The 19,856-nt window shown below is 41.6% G+C and overlaps 1 protein-coding gene across 3 annotated transcripts in view; it reads right to left on the reverse strand.

The window, feature by feature from the left end:
* UBP1 (upstream binding protein 1) overlaps nt 1–16,991 on the reverse strand; it is a 34,748-nt gene extending 17,757 nt beyond the window's left edge. For all 3 annotated transcript variants that reach the window (XM_018918240.3, XM_018918239.3, XM_018918238.3), the window contains exons 1-3: nt 16,335–16,991; nt 7,031–7,182; nt 1,935–2,011 (exon numbers count right to left, since the gene is read on the reverse strand). In XM_018918240.3, coding sequence (XP_018773785.2) covers nt 1,935–2,011; nt 7,031–7,182; nt 16,335–16,447 — 342 coding nt within the window. In that variant the 5' untranslated portion in view covers nt 16,448–16,991. The remainder of the gene's footprint in view (nt 1–1,934; nt 2,012–7,030; nt 7,183–16,334) is intronic.
* Nucleotides 16,992–19,856: the final 2,865 nt, after the last annotated feature.

Raw genomic sequence — 19,856 nt, forward strand, 5'->3', positions numbered from 1 at the left:
AACCCTGTGTAGGCAATACCAAAATATTTTAGAAAGCAAACACCAAAGATTTCATTTATTAAGAAAAGTGGTATATATTACTTGATCATTTTTTCACTGGGAATTCTGTGAACTTGTATAGGGCATTTTAAGAAATAAAATAGAAAATTCCCTTCCTAGTACTTGCAAGATATTTACAAAAAATCTATGATTTTACTTACTAGATTTAACAAGTTCCAAACTTTCTCAACTACTCTAGATGAAATATTCATCCAGAACAACTACAACACGATTAATTTTATTCAGCTAGAAGCAATTCTCTTACAATACCTGTTTTTGTGGACAGCTTTGGTACTGATAAACGAATGCACATATAAAGTAATTTGTTACAAAGAGGCTGGAAAATACTGTGTACATTGACAGTTACCCAACAAATAGAATGTAGACAGATTTGCATATTTTTTTCCACTATTCTACAGTCTTCCTTGTATTAACAGCAGCTAAAAGTGTCCACAAAACCCAAAAACTTTTAAATGGAGTGCCTCTTCAAGCTGGATTGCACTTCCTTGGGTTTATTTCAAAGATATTATTTCAAAGGGTTTATTTCAAAGATAATGGAAAGCAAATGTGTGTGTGTGTGTGTGTGTGCATGTACACGAATAAGCACACACACACAAGGGCACCATTCCTTCTGCACTGCAAACTGGCACCTTTGGAACTTGGAAATATCTGTAGCCACCTTCACCTCCATGAAATGATTTCTTTGGTAAAATACTAGGATTCCAATATTTAATTATCCAAAATGGAAAATTCATTGATGCAGCGTTACAATACCTTGCTACGGTAAAATTAACTTTTCTAAACTTTTACACTGCTTTGCCCTATTGTACTTGCCAAATGACTCATCACCCACATACAAAGCTAGAAAATTACAGAAGAGAGACACCCAAGGCTACAAGGAAATTGCACCTAAGGGGGCAAAACAGTCCACATGCTTATTACAGCAAGCCACCATGCCAGGATGTAAAATGTTTAATTACAGAACTCTCAAATCCCACTTTTATTGCTCGTGCTTAACTCTTCCTGAAATGATCTCTAAACAAGCATCCCACAGACAAATAAGAACAAGGCCTAGGACTATACAAGGAAGCCAAAGTTCACAAATTACACAGCCCAAAGCTGGCATGTAAAGATTTAGACTCCCACAGGCACACTGTTCTGGTGCATTTATCAGCACCACTTTCAAAGTGACTTTAAGTGAAGTTTTTCCCTTCTTTCCTAATACCTGAATAAGATTTTTTTGGAGACTTCTATAAAATCAATAATCATCAAGTGCTTAGAAGAAAAATCTAAACCCTTCCATCAGCTCTTTTAATCATCTGTACTCCAAACTGGTTAATTTTTCAGTTTGCCTCATTTTCATACTTTTTAAAATACCTCAGATCAACAGTACTTTCTACTAACATTGAAACACAAGGAGACAAATCTGGAGCTGAGGAAAGGGGCTCAGCTGTGGAACAAACTGCTCAACAAGCAGCAAAATTAGAGATCCATTCTCCTATGGATGCATCTCCAACATCCCGCTGCTGCAAAACCCAGAGGCTGGCTCCCTGTGTTTTCTGTAACACTTAAGGAACATGATCACAATACCTCCACTTTTATCTAAATGATCCTCTACCTTCCTCTCACCTCTCCTAATCACTTGAAGTGGACAATGTGATGGCTCAGAAGACATGGATACAAAATCTACAGACAACTATCTTAACCTTTGCATAAATGCTTAGGTCTACAGCACACACAAGTGTGCACTGGGTACTTATATCCATATGTTTTTATTTGTAAACATCACTGGTCCACATATTCTAACCAATACCTAGTGACAGCAGAAAAAAAAAATCCATAGAACATAGAGTCTCTGGTTTGTTAGTAACACTATGTAGTGAACGTGAATTTACCTTCACCAGTTTTCCATTGATCTCTGGTATGTCTCCAGCTTTCCGATTATCTAGCATCCGGATCTCGTAGGACTGACCTTTAAAGAGAAAAAAATTACACGAGTAAAACAGCAAAAGCACAAGGTTATTCTGTGTTTAATGCATTTAGATTAGCTTTTGGTTCACAGTACAGAAGGATACCAGTACCCGCAACTTGAGTTTGAGAGATCCAGATAGCAACGTGCACTTTACACCATGCAAATTAACAAAACAAAGTAACACTTTTGGGTTCCTTTAAAACCAGAGATATTTTCAAAGTTTAGTTATTTATTTTTGTGTCAAGTGTAACTACTTGTATCTCTATTTCTTTTTCTGAAAACAAAACATTTCAAGGCTGAATTCCTTTCTTTTTAAAACTGCTGAATGGCAACATACTGAGAACCATTAACTGGTCTTCCAAAACAAACTCTTGTAGAGTTTTCATACTTCTTCCAAAACCTAAGTACTATTCTCCCAGGTTTAACTTTGTCCATATACCTGTTGCCTTTGAACAATTTTATGCTCTGTATGATTTCAGAAATAGACCTTTAAAAGAGACAATTACCATTTATATCAACAGTAAAAGGAAACCTATCAGTGAATATGACAAACTGTTGTGCTTCAAAAGCAAAGCTTGCTACAATTTATTTAATTACAAGGATTTTTTTCCTTCCAGAGTAAGCAGCACATATTCATTTGCAAAATCATGTTTCCATAACTAAAACATGGGACTAAATAAATTTCAACACCTTCACTAAGATGAAATGCAGTAAGATCATCACATACACTGCCCTTCAGGCTACCTTTATGGTCCAATGTGTAACACGTTTAAGACATTCTGACATGCCCTACAAGGAAATAACCCTGTGAATGAGCAAATAACTTCCTTCATCTCCTTTCACTTTTCACAGACTAATGTTACTTCCAACTATGGACCATTTCAGGGTTGTTTTTTTTTTTTTGCTCAAACACAATAAGCATATTTATGTATATACTCTACACATGTACAGGCTTTCCTTACACAAGCAGCATGTGAACAGTGATACAGTCATTGATGACATAAATTCATATGAAACAGATGTTCACCTGGTACAGCTGAGTAAATAACATATAATTCCTCCTCCTATATTTAACAGGAGGAAACTTTTCCTGTTAGTGTGATTCATTCAATTACCAGTGTTATTCTACTCACATAGCTATAATATATATATATGTTCAACTGTGTTTGAAGTCAGCATCTCTTAGATCTGGCAATATTAATAAACTTCCTCAAATATTTCTCTGTTCTCTCTCAATGTTTTTTGGGGGGGTAGGGAGGTGGGTGAAAAAAAATTCTGATTGTTTCTTCAAGAAGTATGGCTAGCCTTTCGTAGATACAAAATAGTATTAAGACAGTAGATTTGATAAAGGTAAAAATCAAAGAATACAAGACTTGAAAATGTGAAAACAGCTCTGGAAATTTTCAAGACAGAGGAACAGATACAGTCCATTTTGGAGTTTTGGACACGTAGCTGCTCTGAAAGTGTAAAAAGCACCACAGCACTCATTTTTGCTATCCCTACATAAGACCTATATACACTACTTTCTCTGTTCTTTCCTGGAGAACAGGCAGAGAAGCAAGATGACACAGGCTATGGACAGTAAGTGAATCCAGTGTGAACTAAGTTCACACTGAACCTCTAGCAGCTTCATTCACAAAAATCCCAGAATGTTCAAATTTGGAAGGGACTTTTGGAGGTCATCTTCAGCAATTCCCCCGCTCAAGGCAAGGCCATCTACAGCCAATTGCCCAGCACTAAGCCCGGCTGGCTCTGAGTGTCTCAAAGGATGCTCATTGAGACCATACTTCATAAGCTTCTTGCTAAAGACCTCATGGGAGAAACCAACAAAAGCCTTACTGAAGGAAATCACTTACAAACAATACCTACTATCCTCTCCTTGTCTGCCAAACCACCCAGTTCATCACAGATGTTTATCAAGCTGGTCAAGCATGATACCCCCTTGGGAAATCTGTGCTGACTACTCCTGATGGTCTTGTCCTTTATGTACCAGGAAATGGTTACCAGAAAACACTGTTCCATCGCTTTCCCAGGAAGCCTGTAGTTCACTGGGTCCTCCTTTTTGAAGATCGGAGTAACATTAGCTATGATGTAGTATCTAGCACCTCTCCTAGTCACCAAGATCATTCAAAGACTAGTTATTAATGGTGGCCTCACAGTGACACAGGACACTGCCCTCAGCACTTGTGTGTGCTTCCCATCAGGACCAGTGGATTTATGTATGTTCAGTTTGCTTAAGTATTCCATGACCTGTTCTTCTTTCACCAAGGCTACATATTCCTTGCTTCAGACCTTCCCTTCAGCTCAAAGGCCTGGAATTCCTAAAGACCAGTGATACCAGAAAAGACTGAGCCCAAGAAGGCATTCAGTACTTCGGCCTTTTCAGTGGCCCATGTCACCATGACCAATGGCCTATTCAGCAGGGGGTCCACTTCAATCATCTTCCTCTTGCTATTTATGTACTCACACAAGACCACCTTGCTTTTGACATTCCTCACCAAATTCAGTTCCAGCTGGGCTTTGGTTTGCTGATTGCACCCCTGCAGGCATGGATAGTATCTCTCTACTCCTCTCAGGTTACCTGTCCGTGCTTCCACATTCTGTATGCCTATCTTTTGTATTTGAGTTCCCTTGCTTACCCATGCAAGCCTCCTGCTACTTTTGCCTGACTTACTGTTCATTGGGATTTGCTGCACTTGAGCAAATTAGGAGGAGCTAATCCTTGAATGTTAACCAGCTATCTTGGGCCCCTCTTCCCTCTGGAGCTTTATCCCATGGGACTCTACTCCCCTGAAGTTCAAAGATGTGATACTGGTCTTCTGCCTTGCTTCTTCCTCTCAGGATCATAAAGTCCATCTTGAAGGCAAACAAGGCAGACTGACCTTGATGCTCACAACCCCAATGAGCCTTTTCCTGTTTCATGAGGTATCGCAGAGCCATCCTCTACCACTTGGATCAGGAAGCTGTGTATCAGCCCTCTGCAGTCATACCCTGCTGTGCTGTCCCTGCAGGAGACACCACGTTGCTTGAGGTCCTCCTACAAGGACCATGGCCTGTGAATGTGAGGCTACTTCCAGCTCTTCAAAAAACATCTCATCTACTTGTTCATCCTGGTCAGGTGGCCTACAGCAGACACCCACTACAATGTCATCCAGATGACATAATCCATCTATAATCCTTACCCATAAGCTCTCAACATCACCTATCCCTAAGCAGTACCCCACACATTCCAGCTGTTCTCCCACATAACACTTAACCTCTCCTCCCTTATCCTCTTGCTCTGCCTTTCCTTAAGAGCTAATATACCCAGACTGTAACATGGCACTTTGCAAGCCATCCTATGTCATCATGATCCCAAGATCACACAGATGTCTTAAATCCTCATGCTTACTTCCTATGCTTCTTGCACTACTGACGTGTGCACTTCAGAGGCACCTCAGCATGCTGACTTACCACAAAGGGCTTTGCTGTTTCCTTGGAATGATGCTGTGCAGACACTTACTTGTTCATGTCCAAATGCTGGAGATGACCCTGTCTAAGCCTCCTTTTGTTGATGCTGTGTTCCCTTTCACGTTCTTTGCTTATAAAACATGGCCATCACTCCCTCACAGTGCTGCTGTCAGTCACCCCCTGCCTGACTGTTCCTACTTCAAAGCCCTCTTTACCAGGTCAGCCACAAACTGGCTAAGATACCTGCACTGCCCTTTCAAAGCTGGATCCCATCTCTCCCAAGCAGTTCTTTGCATTCACAGAACTCCAAGTTTTGCTGCACTGTATAAACCAACCCAAAGAATGCTTCCCTTTTAAAAGCAATTCTCTTCCATACCACTTCTGCTGTTCCACATACATCTAGCTGAACAGCAGCCAACCCAAAACACTGTGCCACAACTCCAATGTGTTTCCAATGGACCCATTTAACAGATTTCATAGTAAGGACCCTGCAAACCCCTGAACAACCAACCATCATTGCTCCAAGATCAGAACTTCTGGAATCAGCTTCAGCTGAACATCTAATCACGTTAAATATTCCATCACAGTCTATTGAGATTTAGAGTCAAATTCCACAAGACAAAGAAAGCTGAAGTAGATAAAGGATTGGAGATCCTAGGGCTTTAGAGCTAGAGAAGGGGGAAGAAGAGGTGGGAAGGTATGAAGCCATTGATATGATCCAAAACAAATGATTTTGAGTTCAGAATACTAGCTGACAAAACTTAGGACACCAATGTAATTCTCAACGTAAACCTTCTCAGAGGAAGGTTTTATCATATGGCAATAACTACATTCAGCTTATTCTAGCCAGCAGTCAGTGGTCTCTCTAGGAAAAAAAAATCAGTTTTCATGAAAATTAAAACCCAGGGAAAAAGGAAAAAAAAATCCTGATTCACATGAAGTATTTTCTAGTTAATTTCTAGTAAATGTATACAAACTCCAAAGGTAACTGAACTTGTGATTGTGTTTAAACATAATACAGTTCTGGACAGACTAATTCTGTCAGCTCTGTCTAGCTAATTTGAGAGCAATTACAGTGGTTCCTTCTGTGCAACACCTCAGGGACTGACATTTTAACATTTATTATGATTTTTGAGGGCTGCTTCTCTGTACCTCATGCATATATCCAGTTAATCTTATCGATCAAATTTAAACAGAAATGCCAAATTAATCATGAATTTTCAGCTATTACTGCCTGAAATCTGTCTCCTAAAAGGTCCGTTGGCTTGATTTTACTGGGGGATAAGAGGGGCAACACACAACAGGAAAAAAAAAATAAAACCAAACCAACAAAGGAAGAAAGACCCCACCCCTACTAGAACCAAAGGGAAAGTAACACCATACTACAGCTGTGAGCCTACAAATTGGACCAAAAAAGACTACTAGCAAGGCATCCTTATCACCTCAATGTCCACAATCTCATTTCTAACACGCATTTATTTTGGATATAGACACACACGTATCAAAACATGAAATATCACTCCAGTTTCAGACTCGCACCAGAAGCTGCATTCACACACATATACCAACCTTGATTCAAGTATGTGAGAGTTTCATCATATAATTTTACTGCTGGAGATGTTGCAGCACACATAACATACTGGAAAGGTGGATGTTTGGTCTCATTTTCTTGTGGAAGGCTGGAATCTTCCTGTTTGAAAATAGGCAGCGCCAAAACATCACTGAAAAGAAAAAAAACCAAACAACTTTGAGATTGTTGGCCCTGTTTTGATTGAAGTCAAAGTAAAAAAGTTATTTGTGACTTAAAAAACCCCATCGTGAAATACATACAGAATTTTGTTACTCATTTTATTAGTTAAATCTATATGAGCAGTATCAAAAAGATTTCCCACCAGACCTTCAGGCTAGGATTCAAAAACAATACTATGGGACTTAAGCAGACAAACAATTTTGCTGATACTTTCAAAATCTAAACTTTGCTTCCTGTCTCCACTTAAAAAATTCAGTTCTCTCTTAACTTTTCACCTGTCAACACAGCCAAACTTGCCTAATAAACATGGAAATGAAAGCAAGGCTTTCCTTTTCTTCTTTAGAATAATGTATTTCCCAAAGGAAGTTGCCTACACTGTGAAAGTATCTCTCTCCTCATTTAGTACCATTATGTCTAAGCTGTTAATTCTGTTGGCATTGTCAAGCGTTTCTTAGGCTTTGGCAGACTGATTAGCTCAAAAATGATTAAGCAGCAGATTCACAAAACATAAGCTATGAAAAGTTTATGCCAGGATTCACTTCACTTATCTACGATGCATAACCATCAGAAACACTTTGGAAATGCTATGTTTCTAAAGAATTAGAGAGCAATCCACATTGCCCACAAGCTGTGGTAAGAGAGACAGCTCCACCACAACCAGCAAACACATCTTCTGCTTTCTACAGAAGTTACTAATCTGTTTTAGTAATAATCTTCCTTGTATATGGAAATCCTTCATAAATTCGACTTTAGGAGCTTTTCTTGCACTGAATTGTTGTTCATGAAGACATCATCTGCATATGCATGCAACTTTCTTTAAAAATGTTTCTAATGTGAATTAAGATCTCACACCACCACATCTATTAATTTAGTTTTTAACCAACATGTATCTCGTTTGTATCTCTTGCACTGATCATAAACATGGATTTAATATATATTGTAAAACAGTAATAAATGCCTATATTGCACAACTATTTTTAGGTTGCACACTAAAATTTTTGAAGTAAAACTGTTTTTTTACTGTTCCTCATTTCTGCAAGAGTCTGCTTTATTTAAAGAAAAGTCTATTAACTGCTCTTGAATTCCAGCTCATATCTGAAGAATCAAAAAAGTATATAATAATAAATTCAAAAAATGAAATGACAGCCAATATTTTCTTGTCACATGGTCTGCTTAAGTCTTAGATATGCAGAGTGTAGGTGGGGCACCCCAACTTTTTTTCAGAGCAAGTGCCACATTCCGTTAGGGATGTTACTCCCCGGGCTACTTGGGAGACTGTTATATCGACAAGAAAATATTTATGAAGGGTGAAAAACTCTAAGAAATTTGTCTATGCCTTGGAGAGACTGTACTGTGTCTCCCCAAAAAGAGACCAAAAAAAGACACACATACAAGTTTCCTTTCACTAGGAAGAAACCGCAGGAGATGCTACAAAGACTGATGTAAACAGGACAAGGCAGTACACTGTTCAAAAAGGCATCACAAGCCTACTGAACCGTGTCCTAGCTACTTCTGACACCACCTCCTCAAACTGTAGCTCAGAGAAGAATTAAGTAAGTTACAAAGGAAGATGTGAAATAACCACTTAAGACAAGCGGACACCCTTAAAAGAGTTTTCTCATACAGAGGCAAGGATCCGTGAGTAGGACAGCAAAATCCATAGATGGGTGAGTGCTCCTTGAGGATGACTCAGAAGAAACAAGGAGCTGCTTCAAGCCCTGATGTCATCAGGAGGGCAGCAGGAGCAGCCTGACACAAGAGGGAGTGCCCTGAGAGTGACAAGCAGAGGGAAGCCTGCTCTCAAGACAGAACTGCTACACCAGGAACCCGTGCTCACCACACACTTCAGCACCCAAAACACAAGTGCCATTATGAGGAGGAACTTTAAAATGGCAAGAACATGGAAACAATGGCAATGTTTAAAATACACACATGAGTCAAAGTGCAACAACCAAGGCATGAGAAGTATCTCATTAAATAAATTACCTGTAATTCTTGACTAAGTCCTGCAGCAATTGCGTTCCCATAACACACAAGATTAAAGAGAAGTCTTTAATGTATTCATGAAAAATATCTTTAAAGCCTTCATTTTCTACTCACAATTTGAAGTTTAAAATGTAGCTGGTCTGGCTTAAGAAAGTGTGATGTGAGGTTAATGAATTAGCTAAGAGACTTCGCATTGGAAGCCTACAAATACACCAATTTAGGCAGCTTTAAACCAGCTTTTGCTAATACTTACAAAGCATAATTACTAACTGCCACTGGAGAAGAAGAAGGAAAAATAAAGACATACAGCTCTATAACCCTACAATTTAGCTCTAAAGAGAGCACAATGTTCATTCTTAAATGCCACCATTCTAAAAAATACTCCAGAAGACAGCAGAAGCCAAATTTTTTCCTAGAAAGTCTTCTGAGTACTAATACATTCCAAAGGAAAAGACAAGCCAATGCAATGTAAACTCCTTCCAACACCATCTTTAAATAAATACCACTTAAATAATATTTTGATTCGTTCACTTGCAAAGAATGAAATATTGGTGTTTTTTGCACTTCAACATACACTCTTTCCCCATCTAAAAACAGATTAAAGCTGCAATTAAAACAGTCAATAAGGTATGGTAAAGTATTTCAAATTAAGACCTAAAGGACCAGTTTAAATAAGGACTAGCTAAACTTCACAGCGACAAGCATCTTCTACAAAACAAAATTCATTGCAGCACAGGTGAAGAAGAGATGCAAAGACTGCTCACAATGGGAAACAGAAACTTAATATTTTAATAGTGCTCTTTACTTAAGCTAAAGAAGATAAACTGCACATAATATATGCTATTGCATCAATCACATTACCAGAAACTATGGAGATGCTAAAGCAGTCTTTTTACCACCTCTAATCTTATACTGATTCTATTTTAACACCCAAACCAAAAAAACCCCAAACAATCAAAATAAAACCCCATAAAGAAATCCCACTAACAAACAAACACAATACAGAGAACAGATCAACCTTGTCAGTTCTAACCTTTTTCCTCTCACACCCCCATTACAATTTCTGCATTTATGAGCCAATGTCCCAGCAGAACAAATCATCTGCCCACAGTCAACCTCTGGCAGCCTCCATGCTTACATTCACTTATGTAGGCATCCTTTAGTCATTTTCTTACCTGGTGAAATCTTGGTTTTGCTAGGCCAGTATAGATTAGAGACAGGGACTTGTAGTGCCAGCTTCGCTTAAGTTATTCACACAGCAAAGAACCTAAACCTAAAGTTCTTACCTAAACTGAAGTGCCCACTGGCAGAGCAGCCCAGATGGAGGAAAAGCCAAGTGTTCCAAAATAGCTACTGTTGAAATGATTTCAGACTACAGGAGAACAGAGAGCTTGAAGAGACTGATTCTGTTACTTTTTTGTCTTTATTAACTTTTGATCTTGTGAAGTAAAGACTCATTTACTTCACTTGTCTAATTTAAGTGAACTTTAAAACTACAAGCATGCTAATGTATGGGTGGATAGTAACCTTTGGAAGGACAAGTAGCATCTTTTGTTGTATTTTCTGATATCATTTGAGAAAGCCCATCTAGCAGGGCTTACTCTCCTGATGGAAGGAACTCCGAGACCAAGTTTTTGAAACTATTAGCTCTAGTAAAAAAAGTCTTATCGCAGTTCCTCAGCATGTGTTATCTAACGCATTCAAATAAAAGGCATTCTTTTCTTCCTATAGGGAGGAGGAAAATTAACCCATAAAAAAACCCAACAGAAACAGTCTTCATTACACCCCAAGTGCAGGCAGCAAACCTATCCTCCAACACAAGTCTTAGCTACTTATGCTACAGAGGTGCATACATGAAACATCATCATACAAAAGCAGGAAGGCTTAGAAGAGGAAGCAAGGCGAATGTTACCACTTGAACTAAAGCATCCAGTGGGACGCACCACATGTGAGAAGCTGTCCTATGTCATGTACCCTAGGTGAAAAGAGTACAAAAAGACCAAGAAAAATGTAATTTATCTCCCACATGCTTGTGTTTGTAAGCTTTCAAAATCACCTTCCTTAAAAATTTAAAATCTTCTTTCCACACATTGTCCACAGCATTTTAAAAAAGCCTAACACACACATAAAAAAAGCCTCTCCCTAATAATAATAATAGGGTCAAAAAATAAATGAAGAACATCCTGTCCTCACAAGAACAGGAACTACTATGTCAACAAAATTCAAACTGGTGTTCCATCAATCATCTGCCTTATCTATCTTCTGGATTGTATACTTTTGGGTGTGAGTACTAAAGCATCCCAAAGCCTTTTGAAACTTGAAAGCACTTTTTTTACAAGGACAAATACCTGTAAGAAAAAATTTTCTCAAGCAGTCTTTGAATTAAGAGTTATGATCTCAAGGCCAAGCTCTGAACTGTTCAGAGGTATGAGCAAGCCACCGGAAAATGTAACGCAATGGAAGACCTAATACTTCCTAAAAAGCAAGTTTGATGGGGGAAGGACCCCTGGAATTAATTTCTGGGAAACAACCTCCTCTGCAGCAGCTGTGCAAGAAATCCAACACAGGAGAAACAGGTGCAAATGTAATGCTGCTCCTGGGAATCCCACAGACCATCACACAGAAACTCAGATGGAGAAAGGCTTCAATTTAAGAGGAGTCTGGCACTCCCAAATACAAGAAACCACCTATCAAAGAAAGAAGAAAATGCCAACAACAAAACCTGTGTCCTTCCTACCAAGGAAAAGAAGTAAGAATGTTCACCATGACAAATCCACTCCTCTGACACAGGGAGGTCAGGCAGCCACTCCCGCTTGCAGCAGGCTCCAGTACAGACGGCTCCTACATAGGAGAATGCCAGAAGAGCACATGAAGGCAGACCTGCTGCCCTGCTCTCAATCTGCTATATCCATCCAACATCAGAGGTGACAGGGGAACAAAGAAGACAGTCCTGCCCTTTGAAGTCTTTTACTTAAAAATTAAACTGGCCCCTGACTTTTTGTAATGTATTCACACACTCAACCTGGAAGAAAACAACAACAAAAAACCTCAAACCCATGTCAATGTCAACAATCAAGAACACGAGGTTTATCTTTCAACTTGTTTTATCTGTGCTAACAGAACAAGGAAGCTTAGGTTTATGGACACACTTTTCCTTCAAATGCCTATTTCCTCACAGGTATTCACTTATTTGTGCGCTTGTATGAAGAATCCAGCTCCAATTCTAATCAGTACCTGACATTTTATTTTAGAGTCTATATGTGAGCGAAAATTATTTTTCTACAGTGCAATGCATAAAAAAATAGAACAGACCACTAAAACAGAAGCCTTATAATGTATTCTGCAGAAAACACTTTGTACATCTAAAAAAGCAGAAAAGAAAAAAAATCAGGATACCATCAGCAAACACTCCTCTTTCAAAAATCCAATATAAGCAGCAGTGGAGTCTCAAAAGAGTGGGAGACATTAGGGGAAACATAAACAGCAATTTGTCTGTCATAATATAACAGCAGCCAAAACCAGGGCCTGAATGAGATAACTCTTTTTTGGTTTTGCACAGCAATTACTAAGTTAAGGCAGTAACTGTCATGACCCAATCATGTTCATCAGAAGCCAAAAAGGCTGTCATGGACCCAAAAGATGTTAGAAGAGAACACTCTCCCTTTCTCCTCCTGAAGAGAGCTCTAAGTTGTAAGACAACGTTCCCCCAACTCCTGACTGACCATCTCAGAGTTACTTCAGCCTGAATTGTGCTTGAGAGGTTGGTACACAAAGTCCCCTCACCAGCCAAGGCTCTCCACACCACAGTAAGGAGACAAGAGTGAAGACTGCATTAGGCTTTCCCTCTTTTCAACCAAGGCAGCAGACAGCTGCATTCTCCAAAGACATTTTAAGTGTTTGGGAGATGCAGCAGAGTCAAACTGACTTGATTCTCCAAAAATGGAGGATTGCCTGGATGTACTTTCTTACAGTCTTTTGTAGAGACTTTTCCATTTCACAACCAGAAGTCATTCTTTTTTATTTAGTTTGATGAATTTCAGGTTTTAACCTACAAATATGTACCAAAACAGCTACTCTTGATATAATTTTCAAGTTACCCATGACAGGGTTGAATTGTACCACAATTGTATTGGAATTGAAAACATTTAAATAAATCCATATACTAAGCTTTCAAATTACACATAAAAATTTAGTCATTAAGATATCTGTCTATTAATGCTCAATTAACTCAATGTATAGTGATTTAATTATCAAATACTTCATTGATAAAAAATTTTTCTGCTAGAAAGATGACAGGCAGTTCTTTGAAACTTGTCTTTACATAGCCTCCATTTTTTTGCAGTTCATAGCAACCGTGAGTGATCCTAAAACATACACAACTACTTCTGTGTTACAACAGATATTATGAGGGATTCATAAGAAAACATTATGGGTGCCATTATCAATGGAAAATAACATTAACTCCCTTAAATTACCTCAAAACTCAGTATCACTGAAGGGTACAATGTTTTTATATGGGTTTTGGTGCAGGTGTTATTTGACATATCTGACGACTGCTACTATCAATTTAATTTAATATTGTGATTATAGGTAGTTTCTTTTTGCATGAGAAGGCGCTACCAGAAAAAAAACAGGTTTTGAGACTTGATAAAGAAATTTCAAAAAGTATTTAAAACTGGGTGAATATGCAGGGAAATTTAGGAGGCACTTAGCTGCCTTCTAACAAAAGTTCTATAATGGACTGATGATCAATGAACATGTGCAGCTTTATCAGGAAGAATAAACACAGGAGTAATGCCATAAATTCTGTCTAAGGGCTCTGACTTATCATCAGCTCCAGGAAGTATCAACTCCTTTAGATACACCCCCAACAGTTAAAAAAATTACATGCAGATCTTCTAACAAAATCAAGGTGGCATATACCTTGAAGAGTTCTCCGAGGACTCTCCTCTAAGCAATATTAATTTTCTTCTTTTGTTTTGTTAGAAAGTGATAAGTAATTAGCTTCTAGTAGCACAATGAACAGTGACAGAGCAGTATCTTTCCTGTTCATGCTTTGCCACTTCTCTTGGTTTTCCCGTCTCACATCACTTGACAGGCCATAATTTCTCTGAAATAGAAATCTAACCAATACATAGAATAACCTACGTAAGTGCTGAGAATCATTCTAAATCCAACGAACACTAATGGCAATGAGGTGACCCCTTGAACTATAGGGTCTGTGAATTAAGCTACAAATACCATTACTACTCTGCATGTTTTCCAAAAATACTCTGCAGATGAAGTGCATAACAAGATTCAAGACTAATATATAGCTTAGCTTATACAACATTACTTTTTAAGTGATGTTTTTAATGGCTACAACTCTTTCTGCAGTAATTCAAAATGTCCTTACAGGCAGGTTATATGCAACAAAAAGCCAGCCATCATAACAGGATGATACGACCAGAAAAAAAAAAAAATCTATCCCACAACAATAAGGATCATAATTCTTACAGTTCCTAGAAACTGGAGTAGGTGCATTACTGGAATGAGAAATGAAGGTATGAAAACACAGGAAAATATAAAAAACCTAACAGTCAAAATGCAGAACTTTTATTCATAAGAGATTCTAGAAAGAACTGAATCAAAATAGAGAAGATCAGTTCTTGAACATGAGCACATGCATTTTCCATTGGTGCCTGCACTTAGAACCCATCCAGGCAACAACCACACAGCTGCCCACAAAAACTGGCACACCACTTCAGGGGATGAATGTCTAAATGTTTGCAAAGACAGAAATGAGACAGAAGAGGGATAAAATCCAGACAAGCTGAATATAAAATCAGGAATATTCTCATCAAGAGAAATGAATCACTTTGTCCTCTGAACTGGCAAGTTCTAAATGTTATTTTTAATAAAAAAAAAAAACCAAACACAAAACAACAAAAAACAAACCAACCAACCAAAACACAATCCAAACCCCACACAGAACAAAACCCCCATCAAATACATGCCCCACCATAAACCCACTGAACTCACAATACCAAATACTATAAGAACTGTCCTCATTTATATCCAGCAGAAGCCCTTTTCCGTAACTTCCAGCAAACTGCACGTCCAAACATTTTACCTGGGAAGTACTGCCTTAAAGCATACAAAATAGATGAAGCTTGTGGTCACCTGCAAGCTTCAGTTTCCCCTGAGAGAGAACGGGCCTTTTATAAAGGCTAGGCCATCAAAACTATCAAGCACAAGTGTTTTACTTCTCCAGACAAAATCCTTTAACACCGACAAACCCTGTCGAAAACATTGGACTTAAAATGTCTGTCGTTGCCTCCAAAACAGTTTCTCTTTTTCACACTAAGTCGTCACTCAGGAATCCACACATTCTGCCCATGAGCAAGCTGAAATTTACTCAAACAGTTTTAACTTAGTTTCGAAAAGGCACATCCAAACGCTACTTAAACACGAACTCTGTAAAACCTGGAAGACAATCAGAAGGTAAGGAAAGCTGACTACGAAGAGAGACCTACACAGCAAGAAAAAAACCTCCATCATTAAAGACACACTACATAGAAATAACCCCATCACTACACAGAAATACAGAATAAGCACTGAATAAAGAATAACCATAGTACCACTCTATTAACGACAACGTTTACCTGGTCTAGAAAGAACATTTTTAAACCTGGCAGGAAACACCTATTGTTTATCACGACAGAACTAAATTTGCCGAGTGTAAGATGACCATAGTTTGGAACGCAGGGTTCGGTTACACCCCGAAGGCTCAGCGAAATATCAGTTTTAGGGCAGGAATTTCGCATGTAAAGGGAACAGCAGCCCAGCGCAGGCAGCTGCCCGCCCTTCCCGAGCGGCCACCTGCCAGCAGCATGGGAGGGCAGGGCGGGAGCCCCTCCGGCACGCTCGGGAAAAGCCTTCGGAATTAAAATAAGTAAATAAATAAATAAATAAATAAATAAACAAACAAATAAATAAATAAATAAATAAAATAAAATAAAAGGGGGGAAAGGAGAAACTCCGGCTCCTTCCCGCGCAGCCTCAGCCTGCCCAGCGGCACGGGCAGGGCTGCGCGGCCCGAGGAGGCCGGCGGGGACGCGGCGCACAGCGGCGGGGATGTGCTGCGGGGCGAGTTACCTCATGCTGTAGGCACCGGCTCCCAGCTCCTGCCCGATGCCCGAGAGGCTGGCGTCGAAGTCGTGCACCAGCCCGGACTCGATCACTTCATCCATCTTCAGCACCCACGCCATGTTCCGCCGGCCCCGCCGCGCTCCCGCCGCGGGAGGAGCCGGACGGGGCGGAGCCGCTCGGCACCGGCGCCGCCGGGAAGGCGGTGCCGGGCAGGCGAGGGGGCTGGAGGAGACGGGGGGAGAGCGGGGAAAAAACACGTGCGGGTCGGGGGAAGGGGGGGGACTCCGCGCTCAGCCCCGGGGGGGGCCTTTCCTCGCGGCGCGACCAGGGCGCGGGGTCGCTCTCAGCATCCTGCGCCCGCCCGGCCGCCGCGGGGCGCTGGGGACCGGGCGGCCGCCGCCTCCTCCTCCGACCGGACACTGCCCAGCGCCGCCGCTTCTGCCGCCGCCCGAGCTCCGACCCAGCCCAGCGGCGCCTCCCGCCGCATCATTCGCAGGGGGGAGGCTGCGGCGGCAGCAGCAGCACCGCGGGCGCCCGCCGGGGAGGAGCCACCGCCGCCGGAGGTCACGGCCGCCCCGGGGGCTCGCGCCCGCCGCTCCGGCGCGTCCCGCAGCGCCGCCACCGCCGCTGCTCACGACAACATGGCGGCGGCTTCCACCCCCGAACGCCTGCCGGGGCGGTGCCTGCCCGCGTTCGGCGTCGCCGATTGGCCGGGGCCCTCCGGCAGGGCCAATCAGGGGCAGGCGCGGAGGGGTGAGGGGGTAGCCCGGCCAATGAGGAGGCACTTCCTCACGCCAGGTGACGTCAGCGTGACGGGCGCGAGCGCTGCCTGCGCTCCGCCCCGGGCCCGCGGCATGGCGGGAGCGCGCCCCGGAAGCGGCGGCGGCCGCAGGCCCAGGGGCGGGAGCGGGAAGGGGCGGTGGCTCGCGCGGCCCGCCCGGAATGGCGGCTGCCTGCCGGGCCCCCACCGCTCCCCAGAGACCTCCGGGCGGTGACTGCTCTGAGCAGCCGCGTTCGGTGCAAGGTGTCCCTTCCCGTGGCTGCGGGGATAAGCTTTAAGGCCCCTTCCCAACCCAAACTGTTGCGTGGTTGCTTTTTCCAGAGAACACCGAGGAGCCTTCCCGGAAAAACAGCCAAACCCCACAGAATCACTGACTATTCTGAGTTGGAAGCGACCCTCGGGGAACACGAGGTTGGAAGGGACCACACTGGGTCATGCGGTCCAACCTCCCTGCTCAGGCAGGATCGCCCTGGAGCACATGGCGCAGGATTGCATCCAGATGGTTCCTGACTATCTCCAGTGAGGGAGACTTCCACAATATCCTCTGTGGGCAGTCTGTTCCAGCGCTCGGTCAACCACACAGTAAAGATGTTCTTCCTCGTGTTTAGGTGGAACTTCCTGTGCATCAGTTTCTGCCCATTGCCTTTCATCCTATTGCCTGGCACCCCCGAGAGCCTGGCTCTGTCCTCTTGACACCCTCCCTTCAGATAGTGATAGATACTGGTGAGGGCCCCTCCCTACTCCCAGAACAATTCCCTTCATATTTAATAATTCAGACAATACTTGGATAGTTTTAGGAGTTTTTTCCTTTAAATGTTATGTCTGGAGAACAAACTACAGAACAGTGTTAAGACTGTAAAATGTATTTTGATCCTATAGCAACGTGCTTGAAGTACAGTTGCACAAGTTTTGCAAAAGATAAAGGCAGGAAGGCCCTAACTTCATTAAGAGTTAACAAAATGGTAGCTGTTGTTCGAAATGTGCATATGGCATCCTCAAAGATAAAGAGAGGTACACAGACCATGATTTATGATCTTCAAAGAAAGTTTGTAAGTTGAAATGTCTACGATCTTCTCAAAAAAACAAAAGTACTGGTATTTTTCCTGCTGTAATTGTTGTAAGAGTTCTCTGCCTGTCTGGGCAGAGATGAACACTTCATCTGCCTATAAGGGGAAGCTTAGAAAAAGTGAAATTTATTAAGAAGGCAGGGGCTCATGGAGAAGACACTAACATGGGCACTAGCTACCATGTTACAGCTTTGAGTGAGAAGAACTGGAATTTACTACAGGCAAGATTTCTCTTTTATGCCTTACAAGATGACAACAATATCCAGGCAGCAGAAATAACACAAACACCCAGTTTTGTAAGTTTTACAAAAGAAGGCTTGTGGGAAACTAGAAGTAGTGCACTTTCTACTTCTGGCAGATAAGACAGGCTACAAGACCAGAGAGGCCACACACACTTTGATTTATGCAGAGCAAAACTGGTTTCTCTGCTTACTAGACCTATGCTAACATAGCTACATAGCAGTTACGAGATCATAAACTGGTGATTTTTATACTGGGAATTGTTTTCTTGTGACATAAATTCCAGTCATTCCTGAGTGTATCCTGAGTGGACACAGTGAAACCCATCCTCTTGCATTTCAGTCTTTAAAAGTTGGGTGTAGCTTGTCCATGATAAACAAGGTGACTGCTAATGTTTCTGCAGATGTTCTCTTTACCTATTTTAGGACACAAAATGCCCCTTTTCTGTTAAAACATGAACATTAAAGGGGAGGTATTTTTTCTTTAGCGTTATTTGTATCCCTAGCTCATTCGCAACAAGTTTTCTGTAGAGGTGTGCATTGTTTGGTTTTTGCTGTTTTTAAAGTACAGGCCTGTGATGTGTTCCTTTGGGGCAGGTTCCTTGACCAGTGCCATTCTCACATCCTCAGCTGAGGATCAGCAATGCACACAAATTGCATCTGAGCAAGCCACATCCACAAGTCTAGGACACTGCCTGTGGTCCTGCAATTCCATTTCTGCAGACCCAGTGACTGGAATTGCAGAGATGATGTGATGGAGAAAAAGTGCAGGCAGTGTAAGTCTGATTTTGCCAATGTAATTTTGCTTTTGCAAAAAAAAAAAAAAAAAAAAAAAAAAGCATTCCAAGTACAGTTCTGCTGAGATGTGGGGATTCTTGGACATTCCTTTCTCCATCTGCTTATCACTACTGCTGGCTGGCATCCTCCCCTGAGGCTGATTGCTTCTCTGTCAGCCTTACTGATGCCCAGATGTGGGACTGGGGTGTGCTGTTTCACTAAAGGTGCACTGAGGACAGAGCCAAGCCACTCAATGATTAAGACCAGACTGAAGCCTCGTGCCTGAACTGGTTTGTGTTCTTTCTCCTCAAGGTAGTTGGCCTTGAGGGGCAATTTTATTAGAGATCAGCTCCTGTACACAGCCCAGAATTGGTGGAAGGACTCCCCCTACGCTGCATTTCAATACCAAAACACAGATGCAGGCTGCCATCCAAACCTAAAGGCAGCTGCTCAAAGTGTGTGGGAAGAGCAACTTCAGAGGGACTCAAATGGCAGATTTTTAGATAAAGGTGGGAAAATAGAAGCATATATAGCGAGCAAAAGCTAGGACAGGAAAGGCAAGGACATGGCAAAAACAGGCCCTGAGAAAAGCTGTGAGGGGACCAACCTCCTTGTGACTGAATGAGGGAAGACTGGAGGAGTGAGTGGATACTTTCCACCCTCA

This window comes from Serinus canaria, chromosome 2 (genome assembly GCF_022539315.1).
Source record: "Serinus canaria isolate serCan28SL12 chromosome 2, serCan2020, whole genome shotgun sequence".
NCBI classification, from domain to species: Eukaryota; Metazoa; Chordata; class Aves; order Passeriformes; family Fringillidae; genus Serinus; species Serinus canaria.